The sequence below is a fragment of the Protobothrops mucrosquamatus genome, unplaced genomic scaffold (genome assembly GCF_001527695.2).
Source record: "Protobothrops mucrosquamatus isolate PMUCROS unplaced genomic scaffold, P.Mucros_1.0 scaffold2824, whole genome shotgun sequence".
Taxonomy (NCBI): Eukaryota; Metazoa; Chordata; class Lepidosauria; order Squamata; family Viperidae; genus Protobothrops; species Protobothrops mucrosquamatus.
Genome location: NW_015388857.1, coordinates 78519 through 100111, shown reverse-complemented (window position 1 = coordinate 100111; position 21593 = coordinate 78519). Strand labels below are relative to the sequence as shown.

Sequence of the window (21593 nt, the reverse complement as noted above, 5' to 3'; positions counted from 1 at the left end):
CAGAAAGCATCCAGGTCTGTTACATTTTGCCACCACCTGTCGTGATTCCGTGCCAGCCTGTGTTCCCAACAGCTGAGTCTGGGGAATCTGAGGAGGAGGTGGAGGAGGCATTTGGAGGGCCATCAGGGTCAGAGGGAGGCTCTGATGAATTACAAGACTCACGGTCTGATGAAGAGCCTGGCCCCTCCAGTCGTGTTACAGATGAAGCTCAGCTGTGTGGGGAGAGTGAGTTGGATTTGGAGGATTCACAGCTGATGGACATGATTGATGCTCGTAGACGCAGGCAATTAGCTAGAGCAGATCAGCAGCAGTCAATACAACAACTCCAGGGGAGGAGGAGAAGGCATTGAGAAGCCACGCCTTGGGACTGCTTTATAAAAAGGGAAGGTGTGGGTGGTGCTGGTTGCTGAAGGCAACCGTTTGTGAAGAACTTCCAAGGATCATGGTCTGTTTTGTTTTATCAGTGAATTTCTTGTTTAAACTTCTGCTCTGTTTGCTTTTGTAACCAATTATCTGTTAGGAAAGTATTCTGTGTTTTTTCTTTTGGAGAAAAACTTATCAGGACTGTTTTGGAAATAAAAAGAGGTTGGTCTTCCCAGCCTACTGTTTAAGAGGGGTTTGTTCTTGTGACGTAACAAGGACGGACATAGGCTGGGACAGAACAGTTTGCCTTCAACCTAACCCCCTACTATTATGGAGCAGCTACGTGCTGAGAACGCCCAGCTCTCCCAGCAGCTGGCTTTGTTATCAGCCCAAGTGGCTCAGCTCCAAGCACACGTCCCTGCTGCTCCACCACCCAGGAGAAAATGCCAAGTTGCAATGCCGGACAAATTTGATGGCAATCCGGACGTGTTTCCTGTTGTCATGGGACAATGCCAGCTATTTATCAGTGTGAGAGCGGCTGATTTCCCCACTGACTGGGATAAAGTGGGGTTTATGATAAGCCTGCTCTCTGGTGTTGCAGCTCGTTGGGGCACACCCCTGCTAGCCCAACCTAGTCCATTGGTGGACAACTTTGTGGGGTTTTGTGATTACATGCGGATGATGTACGAGGACCCCATCAAGACCCAGACAGCTACCCGGCGTTTGAAAGCTCTGAGGCAAGGCCGACGCCCCCTGCAGGGCTATATCAGCGAATTTCGGCTGCTTAGCCAGGATTCAGCCTGGAATGAGGCTGCGCTCATGGACGCTTTCCAGGATGGATTGTCGGAGGAGATGCTGGATGAGCTGGCCCGTGTTGATGTTCCCCCGGACCTTAATGGGCTCATTCATCTCTGTCTGCAGATCGACGCCCGGCTGTAGCAGCGAAGGAGTCGCCGTGCCACCCCAGAGACCCGTACTGCCCCCGTTGTACGTGAGACCCTGGTCCAAAGGGAGGAGCCAATGGAGTTAGGTGCTGCCAGACCTCGCCTATCGCTGGCAGAGATGAACAGGCGACATTCGGGGGGGTTGTGTTTTTACTGTGGGGACCCTGGGCATTTGGCCGCTTTCTGCCCCAAGAAGCGACGAGGGGCGTCTGTGACTGAGCCTGTCCCGAGACTGCCATCTGCTCCCCTGTCGGGAAACAGCACACGCACGACCTGAAAGGCCTTTTGGGTCAGGCATCCCGCAACACCGAGCCACACCCTTCAGATGCTGCCCACGGACCCCCAAGGCATTTGATTTTGGAGGCGCGCCTGATTCTCCCTAGGTTGCCCAAGGGGATTCCCGTCCATGCCTTGACTGACTCTGGGGCCACGATGAACTTTATGGACGCAGCATTTGTGGCTAAATGGGCGATTCCCCAATGCCCGGTGGATCCGCCAATGTTAGTGGAGACCATTGATGGTCGAGTGCTCCTGTCTGGGCCAATTAAGGCCACCACACAACCACTATGTATGGCCATCAGTTCACATGAGGAGGCCATCCAGTTCTATATCACATCAGACCTGCATTTCCCCGTGGTCTTGGGACTGGCGTGGCTCCGGGCGCATGACCCACAGATTTATTGGTCACAGAACTTGGTCACCTTCCCAAGCTTACAGTGAGTGGACCACACCCGCCAAATCTGTGCCGGCCAGGTAGAGGGGCCCACGGGGGTCTCCTTACCCTCCACACTGGCGGATTATGCTGATGTTTTCAGCGAGACTGAGGCGGATCAATTGCCCCCGCACAGGCCCTATGACTGCCCCATTGACTTAGTCCCTGACGCGCCTCTCCCAGTGGGGCGTTTGTATTCCATGTCGGACCCCGAGTTGGCCGCGTTGCGGGACTTTTTGGACAAGAATTTGGCTCAGGGTTTTATTCGGCTTTCGTCCTCGCCAGTGTCTGCACCCGTGCTCTTTGTCAAGAAGAAGTCCGGCGAATTGAGGCTTTGCTGTGATTACAGGAAATTAAATGCCATCACGGTGCGCAACTGATACCTGCTGCCCCTCAACCCCGAACTCTTGGACCGGCTCCGGGAGGCAAAGATCTTCACGAAACTGGACTTGCGTGGAGCTTATAACCTTGTCAGAGTTCGGTCGGGTGATGAGTGGAAGACGACGTTTGGTACTCGGTACGGGCACTTTGAGTACACGGTGATGCCATTTGGCCTGACCAATGCCCCCGCCGTGTTTTAGCATTTTATGAATGACATTTTCCGGGACTTGTTAGTTCAGTTTGTCGTGATCTACTTGGACGACATCCTGATCTACTCCCCATCGCGAGAGGTGCACCATCAGCATCTCCGTCAGGTCCTGCAACGATGGCTGCCATATTGGGCTGTTCTTCACTGGGACTTAATCACAGCCCAAATATGCTTTAGCAGATTTTTTTATCCTCCATGTCTCTGTGCCATTGCCTTCATCTCCTTCATCTCATTCCCAGCCCAATAAGATCGCCATAAGCCATCTCCATCCATACAGATGTTAAAGTACAGGTGGTCCTTGACTTACAACTAATTACTTAGCAGCCAGTTACGACAGACCCCCAAAAAGGAACTTACAACCTGGATTTAAAGTTCTGATGGCCAGCCTCGACCTCCATCCACAAGGTGATGTGACCACATTTTGGGCAATCAGCAACCAGCCTGCATTTATGGCCGTTTGCAGAAATCCAGAGTCATGTGACCATGGTTTAAAACATTTTTGCAGGAAAATGGCTTTACTTTCCAGTTTCTGGCAAAAAAAAAATTAAAAATCCCATAGTGAACAATGGGTTGGCTTAGTGAATATGGCACTTGATTAACAGCCAACACAAAAGAGGTTGTAAAATCGGGCACGGTCACATAATGACCTGCTTAACAACTGGGCNCAGAAAGCATCCAGGTCTGTTACATTTTGCCACCACCTGTCGTGATTCCGTGCCAGCCTGTGTTCCCAACAGCTGAGTCTGGGGAATCTGAGGAGGAGGTGGAGGAGGCATTTGGAGGGCCATCAGGGTCAGAGGGAGGCTCTGATGAATTACAAGACTCACGGTCTGATGAAGAGCCTGGCCCCTCCAGTCGTGTTACGGATGAAGCTCAGCTGTGTGGGGAGAGTGAGTCGGATTTGGAGGATTCACAGCTGATGGACATGATTGATGCTCGTAGACGCAGGCAATTAGCTAGAGCAGATCAGCAGCAGTCAATACAACAACTCCAGGGGAGGAGGAGAAGGCATTGAGAAGCCACGCCTTGGGACTGCTTTATAAAAAGGGAAGGTGTGGGTGGTGCTGGTTGCTGAAGGCAACCGTTTGTGAAGAACTTCCAAGGATCATGGTCTGTTTTGTTTTATCAGTGAATTTCTTGTTTAAACTTCTGCTCTGTTTGCTTTTGTAACCAATTATCTGTTAGGAAAGTATTCTGTCTTTTTTTGTTTTGGAGAAAAACATATCAGGACTATTTTGGAAATAAAAAGAGGTTGGTTTTCCCAGCCTACTGTTTAAGAGGGGTTTGTTCTTGTGACGTAACAAGGATGGACGTAGGCTGGGACAGAACACCACCCATCAACTTGGCAAGAAGTCAGATCACTGGAATGATGGGAAACATAAGCAACTGAAGCCAGATAAGGATCGGCGATCAGAGTCACAAATTTCATGCTGAGTTAGTTATCCCCTGACTTAAAAGCGGTGGTGACACATTCACCCAAGAGTGGGGAAAATCATAGATTGGTCACCATACTACAAAAAAGATGTTGAGAGACTTTGGAAAAAATTCAGAGAAGAGCAACTAAGATGATCAAAGGCCTGGAGACTAAAACATATGAAGTATGGCTGCAGGACTTGGGTTTGGCTAGTCTAGAGGAAAGAAGAAATAGGGGTGACATAATAGCAGTATTCCAGTATTTGAGGCGCTGCCACAAAGAAGAGGGGGTCACGTTATTCTCCAAAGCACCAGAGGGCAGGACAAGAAACAATGGTTGGAAACTGAGAGAGAGAAAGACGCAACCTGGAATTAAGGAGAAACTTCCTAACAGTGAGGACAATTAACCAGTGGAACAGCTTGCCTTCAGAAGTTGTGGGTGCTTCATCACTCGAGGTTTTTAAGAAGAGACTAGACACCTGTCTGAAATGGTATAGGTTCTCGTGCTTGACCAGGGGGCTGGACTAGAAGAGCTCCAAGGTCCCTTCCAGATTCTATTCTATTCTATTCTATTCTTCTATTCTATTCTATTCTATTCTATTCTATTCTATTTTCTATTCTATTCTATTCTATTCTATTCTATTCTATTCTATTCTATTCTATTCTATTCTATCCTATCCTATCCTATCACTGGTTATTCTGCACTTCTGTCTTTGCAGGGAGCTTTGGTATTTTCTGGTATTTATTCTGGCTGATGGTTTCCTATGAGAGTCCGGCCCAGCACCCAACCATCACAGAGGAAGAGAGAAAGTACATAGAGGAAAGCATCGGAGAGAGCGCCACCCTGATGAATCCCCTGATGGTCAGTATTTGTATATATTTGTAAGTTAGCCAGCTCCTCTGTGGCGCTTCAAAATGCTCCAGGCAATTTTACCTTCATTTATTCAATTACTTGCTTAGTATAGTGTGTCCTACAGCTTTTGGCTTTCCACCCTTGGTGGATGTATCCCCAGCTAGCACGTCTGTTGAATGTCCCATCTGGAACGTATGGAAATCATAAAACAGCGCATCTAGAAGGTATCAGATAACAAAAGATCGTTGCTCCTTCTCTGCAGAAATTCAAAACTCCATGGCATCGGTTCTTCACATCCATGCCGGTGTATGCCATTATTGTAGCCAATTTTTGCCGAAGCTGGACATTTTATTTGCTCTTAATCAGCCAGCCAGCGTATTTTGAAGAAGTCTTTGGCTTTGAAATCAGTAAGGTAAAAAAAGGCTTTTTTTCTGGTTTGTATTATGTTTGTGCACAGGGATACACTAATAGCTTTACTGCAAGCATTAACCAGCAAAAATGCACCTGGGCATATTCTGCAAGGGAGATACTTATCCTCATTGGCCCTAGAAACTGGGAGCCTATCTAAATTTTAGAACTGGCCCATTTTGTTTTACACTTTGATTAAAGACTGTGGATAATGCCTTTAGGCATGTACTGTATAAACAATATAAATCAATATCCACTATTGAAAAAATTTAGATAGAGCAAGATTTGGGAAAGTGCCAAATTATTAATATTTCTTAAAAAATGTTTTTGCTGCTGGAAAGTGGGATTGGAGTTATTTTTTTTTAAGTAATTGCATAATGTCATAAATCTATTTTTGAAAAAGAATGGGAGTTAGATACTGTCTCCCTCGAGTCCCCTCTTTTTCTAAGGCAGGGGTCCCCAACTCCTGGGCCATGGCCCAGTACCGGGCCATGGCCTATTCGGAACTGGGCCGTGCGACACATGGGCCGGTACATGTGCGCAGCTGCTCTCGTGTGAGCAGCAGCCAGGTGGCAAGCCGATGCTCTGATGCTCCAAAAGTGGAGCACTGCACTGAGAGCAGAGGCTGAATGAGATGAGCACACCCTGCTCAGCTTTGCTGACTGACTAAGGCTACCTGTGCAAGACACTGGATCCACTTTTGGAGCATCGGGCAGCCTTGGTGAGTCTGAAGGAGCATGAGACTGCGCCCCAAAAGGTTTCTCTTCTCCACACCAAAAGCTTTTGCAAATGGATGAAAGTCTTCAGGGGAGCGATCTCTTCAGGCCTTCCATCCCTTTGCAAAAGCTTTTGGCACAGAGAAGCCTGAAGGAGCGTGAAACCTTGCCCCAAAGGCTTCTCTTCTCTCTTGTGTGAGTAGTTCCCCTCTCCTCCCCCCAGCCGGGCCGCCCAACCTCAAAGGTTGGGGAACACTGTTCTAAGGGATACCTGGATTTGCTCAGCTGTCTTTTAATACCTTCCGGTCTCTGGGATGCTGATTGTTTCTCTTCACTTTTGACACACAGGTGGGGATGCTTTCTGCTTTGCCTCACTTGGTTATGACCATCATTGTACCCATTGGAGGCCAAATTGCCGACTTCTTGCGCTCACGAAGACTTATGTCTACCACCAATGTCCGCAAGATGATGAACTGTGCGGGTGAGTGAGAAAGGCATCATTGTCACATAACAAGCTGTGGGGACAAGGGTTAGGATTGAGCAGCTACCTCTAGAGAGTATCTTTTTCTTTTCTTTTTTCTTTTTTCTTTTTAAGAAAAATGAGATTGATAGATACCCAGATTGAAAGGATGAGTACTGAGGGTCGTTTGGCAATGAACAAAAGGCATTTGAATTCTTTAAAGCAGGGGTCTCTAAAATTGGCAACTTTAAGACTTGTGGACTTCCCCAGTTCTGGGAGTTGAAGTCCACAAGTCTTAAAGCTGCCAAGTTTGGAGACCCCTGCTTTAGAGGAAAGAATGCTATAGAATCACATTGTATTCCTTAAAATACAAACGGGCAACCTACCACAATCAGGGTGATGCTATATATCTGATCCCATCATCCCTAGCTGATATCAATCACGGTCAGCATTTATGAGTTTTAATTCAACGTTTGAAGGGCCTTGGGTCCTCCAAATCCAAAAGCTTTGCAGACAATTCAGAGAAATCCTGTTTTCATCTTTAATGAGGAAGAAAGATACATTTCCAGCACTCACAGAATAAAATCTCTGTTAAATTTTTGCATCTGGCTTTAACGAAGTCCACGCTGGGTTTCCAACAGCCTGAGACTAACCAGAGTGAAAGGCCTTGTACATCTTGTCTGTTCTTTCTTGAGAGGGATTTTCTCCTACAACTTTCCAGAAACTTGCAAACTTCTATATGCGTGAAAGAATAGCTTTCATTTAAAAAAAAAAAAGCACACCAAGACATCCTCCTCCAGGTGGGTTGGAACACAATGCCTCAAATCCTCAGCCAACATAGTTATGGCCCTCCTGATGAGAATACTGGGAACTGTAGTCCACCTGATCTGAAGAGCACTGTTATAGGGAAGCTTCATAAAACCTCCTTCCGGAATAATCTGAAATGATCTCAGAATCTCAAAGTATTAAAATGACTGACATAGTGTAGAATTTATAATTGGGTTTATTGATTATGTGCCATCAGGTCAACGTCAGCTCTTGGAGACCACCCAAATGGATTTTCTCCATGATGATCTGTCTCTCACCTGTCTCTCACCTGGTCTTACGCCAACAATGATTATTGGTTTTAAACAGGGGGTCTTTTGACTGGGTTCTTATATTGCAAGCTAAGCCATAATATGATTTCTTTAGTTTTAGTTTCATGCGATGTTTGAATACAGCTAATATTATTTGTAACCCATAGTTACATGTGTGGTTCTCATTTCTCGTCAGGGTTTGGCATGGAAGCCACATTGCTCTTAGTAGTTGGTTATTCCCACAGCAGAGGGGTGGCGATTTCTTTTCTCGTCCTGGCTGTGGGTTTCAGTGGCTTTGCTATTTCAGGTAAGCTCTTGGACAGTTGGGCTGACTTTTAGGCATGGTTAGCTTCTACGGTAAATATCCACTCCTTTCCCAAGTTTACCTGGATAGGAGCCCAATATGAGTGGGCCAAAAGTTTTGCCCAGACTTCTTAAACCTGACTTGGGATGATTTCAGGGATGGAAAAGATGCCAAAGCACTACAAGTAGTGCTTGACTTACAACCATTTCTTTAGCAAGTGTTCAAAGTTATAACAGCACCGAAAAAAGTAACTTACGACCAGTCCTCACACTTACAACCATTGCAACATCCCCACAGTCACATGGTCGAATTCAGGCACTTGGCAACCAGCATGTATGTACAACAATTGCAGCATCCCCGGGTCATGTGACTGCTATTTGTGACCTTTCAAGCCACTTCTGACAAGCAAAGTCAACGAGGAAAGGCAGATTTGATTAACCTCGGCGTGATTCACTTAACAACTGCAGAGATTCACTTAACAACCATGGCAAAAAAGGTCATAGAATCAGGCATGACTCAGTAGCCGCTTTGATTAGTAACAGAAAATCTGGTCCCATTTGTGGTTGTAAGTGAAGGACTATCTGTATACAGTACAGTATAAGTGTTGCTATCCCACCATATATGTTTTGGGATGAACAGCAGCATGTCACAATAGCCCCCTCCTTCCTCAACTTCCTGTATCATCACTAGCACCACTTTGCCACCATCCTTTCCTCATTTTTGCTCTCCCTTTGCCAGTTTCCAACTCTCTCTTACTCTGCTGTATTGCCTCGAAATAACGCAAAGGGAGAAACGGAGTTCGCTCTGCTCTGTCCCTCAGACCCATAAGTCGTTTCTCATGGGCCTACTTCCTGGGAAACATTTTGTGTTGCCTCATTCTGTAAAAAACCACCATTGTTCATTGGCTTAGCTCATGCTGCCTGTAGAATTCAGAGAATTGAAGTCCACGTATCTTAAAGTTGCCACGGTTGAGAAACTTTGTCTTAGCCACTAGCTAAAAACAAGAAAGCACAAAAGGGGAAACAAACAAAAAAGAATACAGGAACGTAACTGAAAAAGGCTAATCATAGTAAATTCCTGAAGGTTAACTCTACTCAAGTGTAGCAAAGGCATGTGTGAGTGATGCATCAAAAGAACAGGTTTCCTGTACCATAATCTGAAGTGAATCAGCTTCCACTTTTTATTGTATGTGTGCAACTTACTATCTATTGGTGAAAGGCTTTATACATAAAGGTGCCACAGGTTTCAGTGTGCTTCTAAGTGCATTTATAGAAAGAGATGTGGAGCATAATAATATGAAGGTTTGCAGTATTAAGATGCAAACCACGCTCAGGACATCTTAGACCTAAGAATTACGGAGCTGGAAATGATACACTTTGGCTAATCTTCATCCATTGTCAATCACATAAAATGTCCTCTTGCATTGTTCCACTATCACCATCTAGTAGTTGAACCATGTTCTGCTTGTGTTAAAATGAACTAATTATTTAATGGCTCCCAGAATTAGTTTGCATAACATGCTTGTCCTAGCAGATCAATAGAAATGCAATGAATTTTGCAGATTTGATTATGCACCTTAAAATGCTTTTCTCTCCCCTTTAAATGCTCCCTGTCCCTTCATCCATCCTGGTCCAATCGGCTGAAGCTAGATGGTGCTATGGATGTCTTCTCCAATCTGATTATGGAAACTGAAGTACAACTCCTCTAGATGGCTGATTGCATTATTAGATTGAAGAAGACCATAGTAATATTAAAAGTTCTCTTATTAAACTGCAATTGTGTTGCCAAATGCAATCTAATTATATAAATTTTCAGGGAGTGTATCATACTCATTTCATTTTTATCTCCTCCACTTCCAGGATTCAATGTCAACCATTTAGATATTGCCCCCCGATATGCCAGTATCTTGATGGGCATCTCCAATGGTGTGGGAACCCTGTCAGGCATGGTGTGCCCACTCATTGTTGGAGCAATGACTAAACATAAGGTAAGAAATGGTTTCTAGAAAGTGGGAAAAAATTATTCTATGTACTTCCTATCCTCACAATTCTTATTTTTGTGTAAAATGTATGTAGGGCTTTTTGTACATAGGGCTTTTTCCCACTTCCATTTAAGTATGACCTAAAATGTGCAAGTAACATCTTTGGACATTGCTTTCATCCCATCCTCATCTCTTGAGTCAGATAAGATTAAGTTATCTTTAAGCATAAAGGCATGTCCTACATCAGGCGTTGTTACCCATTGTTTTGGATGGACATCAGGAGACTGGCAGTATCTGTCGGATAAGGAATCACAAATTTCATGCTCATTTAATTTTCTGCTGAATGGATGCAGAGAACTTTAATTTGCCATAGGAAAAGAGCCTTAGATCGAGAGGTTATGATGGTCGTACATAAAGTTAAGTCACAAGATAGCTTACTTGGCTTTGGTCTACAGGTAGTCCTCGACTTTCAACTATTCGTTTAGCGACCATTCAAAGGTACAACAGCACTGAAAAAAGTGACATGACCATTTTTCACACTTATGACTGTTTCTGACAAGCAAAGCCGGCAGGAGAAGCCAGATTCACTTAACAACTGCACCATTCACCTAACTGCAGTGATTCGCTTAACTAATGACTGTGGCAAAATGGTCATAAAATGAGGTGCAACTGACTTAACAACTGCCTCACTTAGCAATGGAAGTTTTGGGGTCAACTGTGATTGTAAGTGAAGTACTACCTGTATTGTGTTAGTAAAAGGAACCTTTACTGCTCCTTTTAATTCTTTGCATTTTATAACTTTTGTTATGGAGCTGCACAAAATATTGGTCATCCACTCTGACTGGTTCTAGAAACAATGAAGGGGTGCTTTATGTGCCTCACTTTTGCAACCTTAAGTTTTTACTTTCTGAATATTTATATCTAGATAGGTGTATATCCTATAAATTATCAGTTCTACTTGGTTGTAACTAACCTCATCCTTTTCTCCTTCAAGGCTGCAGTATACGCTATGATGACTTAATTATTAGTAAGAAAAGGGGATTTTCAGAGGGAGGGTGTCCACTGTTGGTTGAAGAATACAGGTAATCCCCAAGTTGCCAGTGTTCCCTTAGTAAAATGTTCGAAGTTAGGCGATAAGCGCCCCCGAGCAAATCCCAAAATTACGAATATTGCGGCATTACGGCAGTCATTCACCCTTACAAGCGACCACAGTGGCACTGCAATATTCACCCTGGTTATTCCCTCCCTCCCCACCCCCGCCCCTGGTCTCCCTAGGCACTAGGCCTTCAATACTCACCCTGTGAAGATCGAGATCCTTCGCTTTCTCGGCTGCTCCAGGCCTTTGGGGCATTCACAGAGAATGGAGGCCTAAGGTAACGCAAGATCATGAGAGATTAGGGAGGTGAGATCTCATGCTACTGATCTCACATGATCTCATAGTACTTTAGGCCTCTGTTCTCTGCAACAGAGAATGGAACCGAAGCCAGGGGATGCTTCCGCGTGCCTCCAGAGGCCCAATCCAGGCACCAGAGGCCTTTTCCAGGCTGCTACCGCCCGGATCTGAGGCCGGGGGACGCTTCTGCGGTCCTCCGGAGGCCCAATCCAGGCACCAGAGGCCTTTTCCAGGCTGCTACCGCCCGGATCTGAGGCCGGGGGACGCTTCTGCGGTCCTCCGGAGGCCCAATCCAGGCACCAGAGGCCTTTTCCAGGCTGCTGCCGCCCGGAAGGGTCTCCCGGCCTCAGTTCCAGGCAGCAGCAGCCTGGAAAAGGCCTCCAACACCCAGAGGCACGCAGAAGCGTCCCCCAGCCTCAGATCTGGGCGGCAGCAGGAACCACGGCAGAGAGAAGACAGATCTTTTCAAGGTGAGTCCGGCAGGGCATGAAGAGAGGGGGAAGCATGAAGTATCTTAGTGGGTCAGGGAGGCCTTGGGGGCCTGTTCCATCACTAGGCCCTCCATGGCCTTCCCCACCCTGAAATACCTCATGTTCACTTAATGAGCCGTTTTAACGAGCAGGGAGTGATCTCGTGTGAGGTACGAGATTCACTCCTACTAGTTTTCGAGTTACAAATGAATGGGCAGGCTCCATTCCATTCGTAACATGAGGACTACCTGTATGGGCATGGGATATCCCTCAAATAAGCTCTGAATGATGGGTCTTTTATATTTTCCACAGACACGAGAAGAATGGCAGTATGTTTTCCTCATTGCCTCTCTAGTACATTATGGTGGTGTCATCTTCTATGGGATTTTTGCTTCTGGGGAGAAGCAACCCTGGGCTGAGCCAGAAGAATTGACTGAAGAGAAATGTGGCTTCATCAACGAGGATGAACTGGCTGATGAGGAAGATGAAGCTGCCCGCATGGGAGCAGGAGCAGGCGGCAGCGGTTATGGGGCCACTAAAAGTACCAGTTTCGCCAATGGAGGTTGGACGGCTGACTGGGACAAAAAGGAAGAATATATACAGGAGCCTGGGAAAGATTCCTATATGTATGGCGTGCCAGAACAACGGGACTTCTCGTAGAGAACCCCATCCTCCACCCTGATGTGATGATGGGGCCTTAGTTACAATCCACTGGAGTGAGGAGGCTTCTTGTTGAGCCTTCTTCTCTATCTTCCATTACTTTACCATCCTGTCCTACAACCTCCATCCCATTTCTGATGTGTTGGCAACCAATGTCTGGACACCCTGAAAATTGCCCTTCCCAGCGGTCTGCTACACCTCGGTAATGATCCACAAGCACTTACTTTCAAACCTTTACCCTTCCTTGTGTACAGGCCACTGTACCTCCACATTGTCCATTCCTGCTCTAGGCTGATGCTCTTTCAACCAAGGGGTTGAGTTAAATTCCACACACCCATTGCTCCTGATTCTACCCCACAGTCCTTGACTGAAAAGCTTTGGGATTACAGCAAAGACACTGTAACATCATCTACTGAGTATGAAATGAAAACATAGCTTATGAATAGACCGTTCCCTTCACATGCATAAGACCCCAGGTTTAATCCCTAGACCAAGGGGACCATAGGAAACAAGTTGATGTTTTGGTTTCCCCTCTGGACTTCTACTAATTAGGAAGTGGGTTGGCACTAACTCCACCTGTTTAGTCTCTTACCTGGGTAGCCTTGTGGTACATCTCATCATTTCAGTACCTTAAACTTTGCCTTAGACCCTTCTGATTCTTAGAAATAAATTAGACCATGTTCTCCTGGGGACTTTAATACTTTAGGGATACTCCATCTCCCTCAACATCTTATGCCTTTAGCACCTACTGTATGCACCAGCCATCATCCTGAGCTGAAGACAGGGGAAGTTGTTCACAGTATTAGGATAATCGCTTACTCCCATATTTAAAAAAAAAAATAGTCCACTTTTCTGCTGTAATCTATAGGCCTCCAACATGCACCCAGGCATTTCCAAATACTGTATTATGCATTTCAGTATTTTATCCTGAGCTGTAAATGATTTTTATGCTTAATGGGTTGATATTTTCTTGGTGTATACTGTAAATCACTTTCTGTGTAACAATATCAAATTATCTCTCTCCTCCTCCCCCACCTTTCTTCTCTTGGTAGCTTTAAAAATATCCTGTACTTGATGGCTATATTCTCTCCTTGCCCAATCCACCTCTTGGAATTTCTTCATATTGTTTTGTTGCAGGTTTTTTTTTAATGTATAGCATTTCAGACTTATTTAATGCACTTTATATTCAAACAAGGATAAAAATCTAGGCTTTCTTCAACACCGAAAACTTCAGATGGCAATATTATACTATTCTTTAATAATAATTGTATTAAAAATTGCAACTTTGACAATAAGAACTACTACCAACTAAAAAAATAGAATGTGCAGAAAAAAATAGAAAAAATAGAATATAGTAAAGAAATATACTGTATAAAGAAAAATGTATCACCTCTTAAAATACAACAAATGATCTCTTCTTCCCATATCCTATCTCTTATGTATAAACAGTTTTTTTAGAATCTCATTATTTCAGTCCAGATCAGAAAAAATCCATTAAGTGTTACCAGAGATAACAACATATCTATTTTTTTTAGCCTGGATCAAATAAACCAACTTTATATTCCTTCCTTGAATTCTTAGCAATCTTAAACTTTAGCCCTTTCAAATAATGTCCCAAAATTTTTTATTGTCTTTTTCTTTTGTCTCTTCTCAAAAAAGTCTTCAAAAAAGTCTTCAAAGCTTTAAGAAGCTTCTTTTGTAAATGTAATATGGGAAGATTATCCCAGTCACTCTCTTGCTTTGTTATCTGTATACCCATTCTAATTATTATCTGCTTCTTTTGTATGTCCAGCATAGCATCGTTTTCTATATCATTTTTGAAGCTTTTAAATTCACTTTCAGATCAGTCTCAGTCTTGTCTGATAAAACTAGTTCCTCTATTATAACATCTTTTAAACTATCTATTTATAGAGGCAGACACTCTTAATATTAACTTCTGGATCCATTGTTCAAAAATATCCTTCAAAAAGTCAAAAAATATTTTGCTCTTTTATGTAAGTCAAATTTAAATGTTCTTCTTTAAGTGTTATATTTAGTTCCTTCTGGTGCCCTCTAGCGTAACCTTCAAAGACTCATTCTATCATTTTTTTCCCCAAGAATTCAAAACCAAAAGTATTTCCCTATAGGAGGAATTCTTATAATTAATTCCAAAATCTTATTTCAAATCCATCTGGACCCTTAGTCCATTTGTAACCTTCTAAAAAAATCAAAGTCTTAATCACAATTTTGCTATTTATTTCAGAAAAAAAGTCCTTGTATTGTATTACAAGTTTGTTATAAAACTTGTATTTAAAATTTCTTCCTCTATGGATTGAAGGAAACTCATCTGTTGCTGTAAAAACTGGTAATCCAGGTTCCTAATAGATGAAAAACAGTTAACAAGCAATTTCCAAAAGTAATTAGAAAAGGAAGTACTCAAACCCTATTTCCTTAAAGGTACTGACCATGGGTTGAGCAAGGAAGCTATTCCCTTGGCTCTAAACCTACTGGAGATCAGTCTTGCAGTATCTTCATAAGAATCAACTGTCTGGAGCATTTATGGGCCGTCTCAAGTCATTTCTTTGTCCAGAGAGGAATTACAAAGAGCCGGTTTACTCACCGGTTCTTCATTCTGCTGTGGTTGTCAATTCTTTTTGCCATTTCTTTCCCAGGAGGCAACAATATATTCTAAAACACTAAAATATTTCAGAGCAGAACAGAATAACAAAGTTGGAAGGGACCTTGGAGGTCTTCTAGTCCAACTCCCTGCTCAAGCAGGAGACTCTATACCAGTGTTTCTCAACCTTGACAATTTTAAGGCATGTGGACTTCAACTCCCAGAATTCCACAGCAATGCTGGCTGTGGAATTCTGGGAGTTGAAGTCCACATGCCTTAAAATTGTCAAGATTGAGAAACACTGCTCTATACCATTGCAGATAAGTGGTTGTCCAGTCTCTTTTTAAAAGCCTCCAGTGACAGAGCACCCACAACTACTGAAGGCAAGCTGTTCCACTGGCTAATTGTTCTCACTGTTAGGAAATTTCTCCTTAATTCCAGGTTGCTTCTCTCCTTGATTAATTTTCATCCATTGTTTGTCTTGCTTTCTGGTGCTTTCAAAAAATAGGTACCAATACAAGGCTAACCAAGTATTATCCCATAAGCATTTATTTATCATAGTCCCTCCATCAGAAGGATTGTGGTTTTTATAACTCCTTGTTCTTTTAGAAGAAACTAGCATAGTCCCTTCATATAAATTGAGCCTATTGTTCTCCCAGATTCTTATTTAAGCCAGCCACATACCCACATGATACTTTAACAGCAAATATTAAAGAGCTTCTAATTCACTTGTGAATGGGTATAAACTATTTCCAATTATGTTCTAACATTTAGATTAGACTGTTGCTTTCAATCCTATGGGCTTCTCTTAAACAAACCTACTGTACTTGGACTGATTCCTTCTCCATGCATGTAAAAATTTATCCTTACAACATTCTCATTTGATAAATTTAGGCTGAGAAACACAATCATGGAGAATTGGCTTTAAGTCTCCATTCAACTATGGAAACCCACTGAATGAATTTGGGTCAGCCCTATTCAGCTGAACCTACCTCATACAATTGTTGCAGGGATAAAAACGGGTTCCTTGGCCATTGTATGTTACTTTCAGTTTCCTGAAGGAAAGTGGGGTGTAAACAGGGATCTGAATGAGGTCTAATTAGCCAAACTCAGTTAAACACGTTATACATCACATTATACCAGCTCTTAAAAGACACAATCCCTATTTGAAATCTTTGCTCAATCTGCAGATGTAGCACTTATGCACTAAGAGCATATATTAATTGACAGTAGCTTAGCTTAACTCTTTGCAGGTGCAACAGAGTGAGGATGGTGATCAAATTAATTTTCAGGGTATACCACTTTCCTTCTGCCATCTTGGCCTCTAGTAAAGCACAAGCAATTGTTATATATTGCTTTCCTACCCCATTAGGGAAATTTACAAAAATATGTTTAATTTTCGTAGCACAGTGCATTAGAATTACCCAAAATGTTGCTTTAGGCTATAAAAAGCCTGGATTATTTTGAGAAAGCTTCTGTATATAATAGTCTTCAAGATCAATTTAAAAATAAGAATAATTATATCGTGGCCTACCTCACAAGATTCTTGTGAATGAAAAAGGATTGTAAAGCACTCTGCACTCTTATGCCAAGAATTACTATGATTATCACGTTGAGGACAGAAGAGGAGATAGTACTCCACCCGATAACACAAACACACATAACACAAAATATACATATATTAGCTTACCAGAACTAGGTTGCAAAAATTTTGAAAACCACCAGATGATTATAAGTGAAAGTGAAAAACTTTGATAACTGCTGGGAAATCATTTGGGGTTTTCTCTTTTGCTGCCATCTAGTGATTCTGAGTAATTCTGCAACCCAGATGTAACCCTGCACATAAGCATAGCCAGCTTTTTATGTCAGAAATTGGCTTGCAATAAAGCATTAAGTTTGTTTGGAAAGTTCTCAGGCAACCTCACACCATACGTACTGTTGTTTTTCCAATTTCACAAAAGCTATTCCAACAATAACAAAATGATGGATGGTGTCCATGAAGCTCTCCTCCTCTCCTCTCCTTTAAACTCTCAATTCTCCTTCCTGCTTCTCTCCAGTAGTTGGTTGGTTGGTCTATCTCTGGTGTTTGCTCTGTACATGTAGCCTCCCTCATTGGATAATGCCCCTCCCTCAAGTTGGAAAGAAATATCTTGTTCTTGTGTAAATATATAAATATTATTTATGAAACTGAAAATGGTTTGGAAAAAAATGTGCATGCCATTGTTGACTTGGGTGCTGGAAGATGTCTTTCTATCCTCTCTTTACAAACCATAGAGATGCTTCCTACGTTGTAGGAATTCCCACGTAGCCAGCCTGACTTAATTCACCAATCCAAGCTTCCTCTAATACAGCGACCCCCAATCTTTTGGGCACCAGGGACCGGTTCCGTGGAGAAAGGTTTTTCCGTGGACCAGAGGGAGTGTGGTTTTTCATGCTGCCTGCATCCCACAGATAGGGCTTCACTTGTTTGCAAGGTCCGGTTGCTGACATGCCATGGACCGGTGCCGGTCTATGGACCAGGGATTGGGGACCCCTGCTCTAATATATCTTCTCTTATTAAGATGTACCTATTCCATCTTCCTGGGATTCCAAAAACAGTTGCAATGCAACCAGAAAGGCACTTCTAGTGGATGACCACAAGATGAAAATGACCACATGATTGCAATGGGAACTCCACAAGTGGTAGTTGTACTTATTTATTCACAATATTTTTATATCATTGCCAGAATGGATGACCTCTCCTAGGTTTTCTTGTTTCCCATCAGTAGAGTCTTACAATCATTGCCGGAGCCTTTCAGTCAAGGATTGCAACATTGTGACATGTGACATGCCTGAGGCAGCTTCAAGAGAAAAAAAACGGAGTTTGTGTTTCTTTATTTTCTTCCTTTGCACTTGATTCCTGTGTCTTTAAGGGTACAGGGAAGGGATTGGAAAAGCTCAGAAGGGCCAACCTTCTGAGCCAGCTCAGGAGTCTACAAACTTAGCAACTTTAAGACCTGTGGACTTCAACTCCCAGAATTCCTCAACCAGCCATGAGGGCTGAGGAATTCTGGGAGTTGAAGTCCACAAGTCATAAAAGTGCCAAGTTTGAATTCATCATACATTTGTCAGTGCAAAGGAAAAGTGATTCAGCAAAGGAACAGCCACAGAAGAAATTAAAACTGGTACTTTTTTCTTTTTTCTACAGTTTGTAATATTTTATTAGATTATAGAATAAAATACAAAAATACAAAAGCAAATAGTAGGACACAGTGGGGAGAAAAAAAGGGGGGGAAAGTGAGGGGGAGAAGGGAAAAAGAACATACTTCCTCTGTTGCAGAAGGAAGCATTAACATTGAACCTCAACTTTTTACTTTTCCATGCTATTATAAACTAGCCATTTCTATAACAACAAATGAATCTAATCAGTAAAACCCAAAATTCCACCCCCCTTTTTTGACACCTTGCTAAGCACTGGTGGTACTCAAATATTGTCATGTCCTAAAAGTGGTACAATCGGTGAAAAGGTTGAAAAGCCCTGGATTAGAGGACTTCTCTGCTAATGTGGGGCCTGAATCTCTGCCACCAAATCTTGCCCTGATAGCACCTCTAACACTAACAAGACTCAGAATTTAAAATGAGTCAAGGGGGCTTCCGCTGAGGCCTGAATTTTTAATCAGTCATTTCTAGAGTAGCAGCTTGCTTTGAGACAGCAAGGAGGTGAGTGAGGGACAGACATCTCCAGATGCTCCTACTGAAAGCATCCCTTGCTGATTCCGTGTGACCAAGTCTTTTTTTAAAGGAAAAGGTGTAGGCCAGGTGTTTCCTCTCCTGCTCCCCGCCATCCCTAGTGTTGGCAACATTATATGTAGGCTGGCATGATGTAAGGAAGGGCACTGAGTTTGCACGCGGCTGGCCAGCTGCAGTAGGATTAATCCAGGAATAGACAGTTGGCCAAAGGATTAGAAGGGATGGGTGGGGAACAGAGGGTAAGACTCAGGACAGCCTTACAGAAGAGAAAGGAAGTGTTGAAAATAAACTACAGGTAGTCCTCAATTTACAATCATAATTGAGCCCAAATTTTCTATTGTTAAAGCAAGACAGTGGTTAAATGAGTTTTGCCCCATTGTACAACTTTTCTTGCCACGGTTGTTAAGTCAATCACTACAGTTGTTAAGTTAGTAACACCATTATTAAGTGAATTTGGCTTCCTCATTGACTTTACTTGTCAAGATGTCACAAAAGTGATCACAAGACACTGCGACTGTCATAAATATGAGTCAGTTGCCAAGGGTCCAAATTTTGATCATGTGACCATAGAGATGCTCAACCATCATGTGAAAATCAATCATAAGTCACTTTTTTCACTGTCGTTGTAACTTCAAACAGTCACTAAATGAATGGTGGTAAGTCAAGAACTACCTATAATCTATAGTAGCAGTCCCCAACCTTTCTTGCTCTGCGGCCTGGTGGCAGCAGGAAAAAACAGGTGATTTCACACACGTGTGTGCCACTTGCGCAAATGCAGCTTTGCATGCTTACACACTTGTCCGCCTCTTGTGCAGTCCGCTTTCCAACGGGCCATGGCCTGGCATCAGGCCATGGCCTGGGGGTTGGGGTTGCCTGGTCTATAGTAAACATCTTCATCTTCAGCTCCTCTTCCTACAACCAAAGTTGGGACTAGAATTTCCATCGCTAAGTAATTTGGTTGTTAAGTGAGTCATCACATGACCACGTCTGATTTTATGACCCTTTTTGCTGCGGTTGTTTAAGCGAATCTGGATTCCCTTGTTGACTTTGCTTGTTGGAAGCCTCCTGGGAAGGTCACAAATGGTGATCGTGTGATCCTGGGACATTGCAACCATCGTAAAAACATGCACCAAGCACGTGAATCACGATCATATAACTGCGTGGACACTGTGATAGTCATAAGTGCCAGGACTGGTTGTAAGTTACTTTTTTCAGTACTGTTGTAATTTCAGTCGCTCAATGAATAGTCATAAGTTGAGGACTACCTGTTCTGACACACAGAGTTAAGATGCGTTGTAAAACTGGGTCAGACAGATAAACTCAATGGAAATGATTGCAAAACAGATATTTATTCAGAGAAAATACTTGCATTTAAGATGGTTGCTTTTCTGTATATTACTCATCTCTTCATTCCTATAGGTGGGAAATTAATACTTTCTCCATACCAATTTCTAGCGTGGTAATGAAATCATCTGGGTCCTGCAGTGACTCCATGCTAACTCAGACAAAGACATTCCTAAACTGGCTCATGTCCAGGAAGTCCTGCAATACCCTTTGGAAACTCCTCCCACTGACCTATTAACATGGGATAGCTGACTAGCTAAACTACATTACCCATAAGCCATCTCTTAAGCAGACAGCACTTAACCCAATAAATGCCAAACATGATCCAGAACACTCCCCACTTGGAAATTTAAATTTTCACTACTAACTAACTGAAATAAGCAAAAAACGTAGCAGTAAGGCATGCAATACTCATTGTTGACTAACTAGTGGCTAAATAGGTAAAAACATGGTATCAAAACATGCATAACTATAAGGTAAATATAAAAACATGCACAATTGTAACAGAAATAAGAAAGTGTGACATCAAACAATGCATAAACACAATACATAGTTTGAGGTTTGGTCTTCTAGTTCGATCTTCATCAGCAACAGGACCAAATCGGTGCTCAGCCTGGTACAAGAGTCTTTGAGTCACGACCTGACTCACGTGGCTTCACGATTTGGACCACAGGTTGGCAAACTACTTCATCAACTGGGTGGGGCCCGGTGCGCAAGTCCCGTGGCCCAATAGTTCTGGTATGCATTCTTCTCTCTCAGTGAGACAAGGTCTTCTTCCTGTAAAGCAGCGGTTCTCAACCTGTGGGTCGAACGACCCTTTCACAGGGGTCGCCTAAGACCATCGGAAAACACATATTTCCGATGGTCTTGGGAACTTAGTCTAAGATACGCGGCGGTGTTCTTTTGCATCTCGATGGCTGCATCCACCTCGGGATCGGGGAATGGCTTTAAAGGCTCTCCGTGCGGTCCCGGATGTCCTTCGGCTGAATCAAACAGGAGCACTTTTTCCAGGGAAGCCTTTTCGCAGCCGAGCTGGTCTCTCCTCGTATTCTGCAGAGGAGTCGGCGCGACATTGCTCGGCTTTGCCCCACAAACCACGGAAGGTCGGCTTAGTCCGAACGCTTCCCAGGTGCAGGAAGGCACCGAGTGGTGCTAACCGGAGTCAGAAACTTCCTCCGCTGCCCCGATTGCTAGTTCTGGCGGGCTCAGTGGGAATCACCTGCGCTAGATGGGAACGGCAAGTCCGGGGGGGGGGGAAGCAGAGGACTGCCTGCAGGGGGAGGAGTTTGTGACCCTTCGGAGACCGCCCGCCTGGCGGGCAGCCAAAGCAGCCGCAGTTCCAGTAGTCTTCGCCTGAAGAGGTGAGAGGCAGCCCCGCAGAACAGCCCTTCCCCTCCTGCCAATGATTCTCCTGCCCGCTGTTCCCCCACCTACCCCAGCCGAGTCCTGCCCTGTCAGAGAGCCCCGGATTCCGAGCGGGCCCAGCAGAGCCAAGCGGAAGGGAAAGCTGTTGATCTTCATTCAGGTAGGCCCGGAGTTCTCTGAAGGATGTTCGGTTTCATTCTGGCTCAGAGAAGCATCG

The 21593-nt window shown here is 43.7% G+C and overlaps 1 protein-coding gene across 1 annotated transcript in view; it reads left to right on the top strand.

Annotated features, from left to right (window-relative positions):
- LOC107296476 (vesicular glutamate transporter 1-like) overlaps positions 1–12342 on the top strand; it is a 70608-nt gene extending 58266 nt beyond the window's left edge. The window contains exons 7-12 of the mRNA XM_015825829.1: positions 4741–4883; positions 5137–5286; positions 6347–6479; positions 7731–7841; positions 9698–9825; positions 11995–12342. Coding sequence (XP_015681315.1) covers positions 4741–4883; positions 5137–5286; positions 6347–6479; positions 7731–7841; positions 9698–9825; positions 11995–12342 — 1013 coding nt within the window. The remainder of the gene's footprint in view (positions 1–4740; positions 4884–5136; positions 5287–6346; positions 6480–7730; positions 7842–9697; positions 9826–11994) is intronic.
- The last annotated feature ends 9251 nt before the right edge of the window (positions 12343–21593 follow it).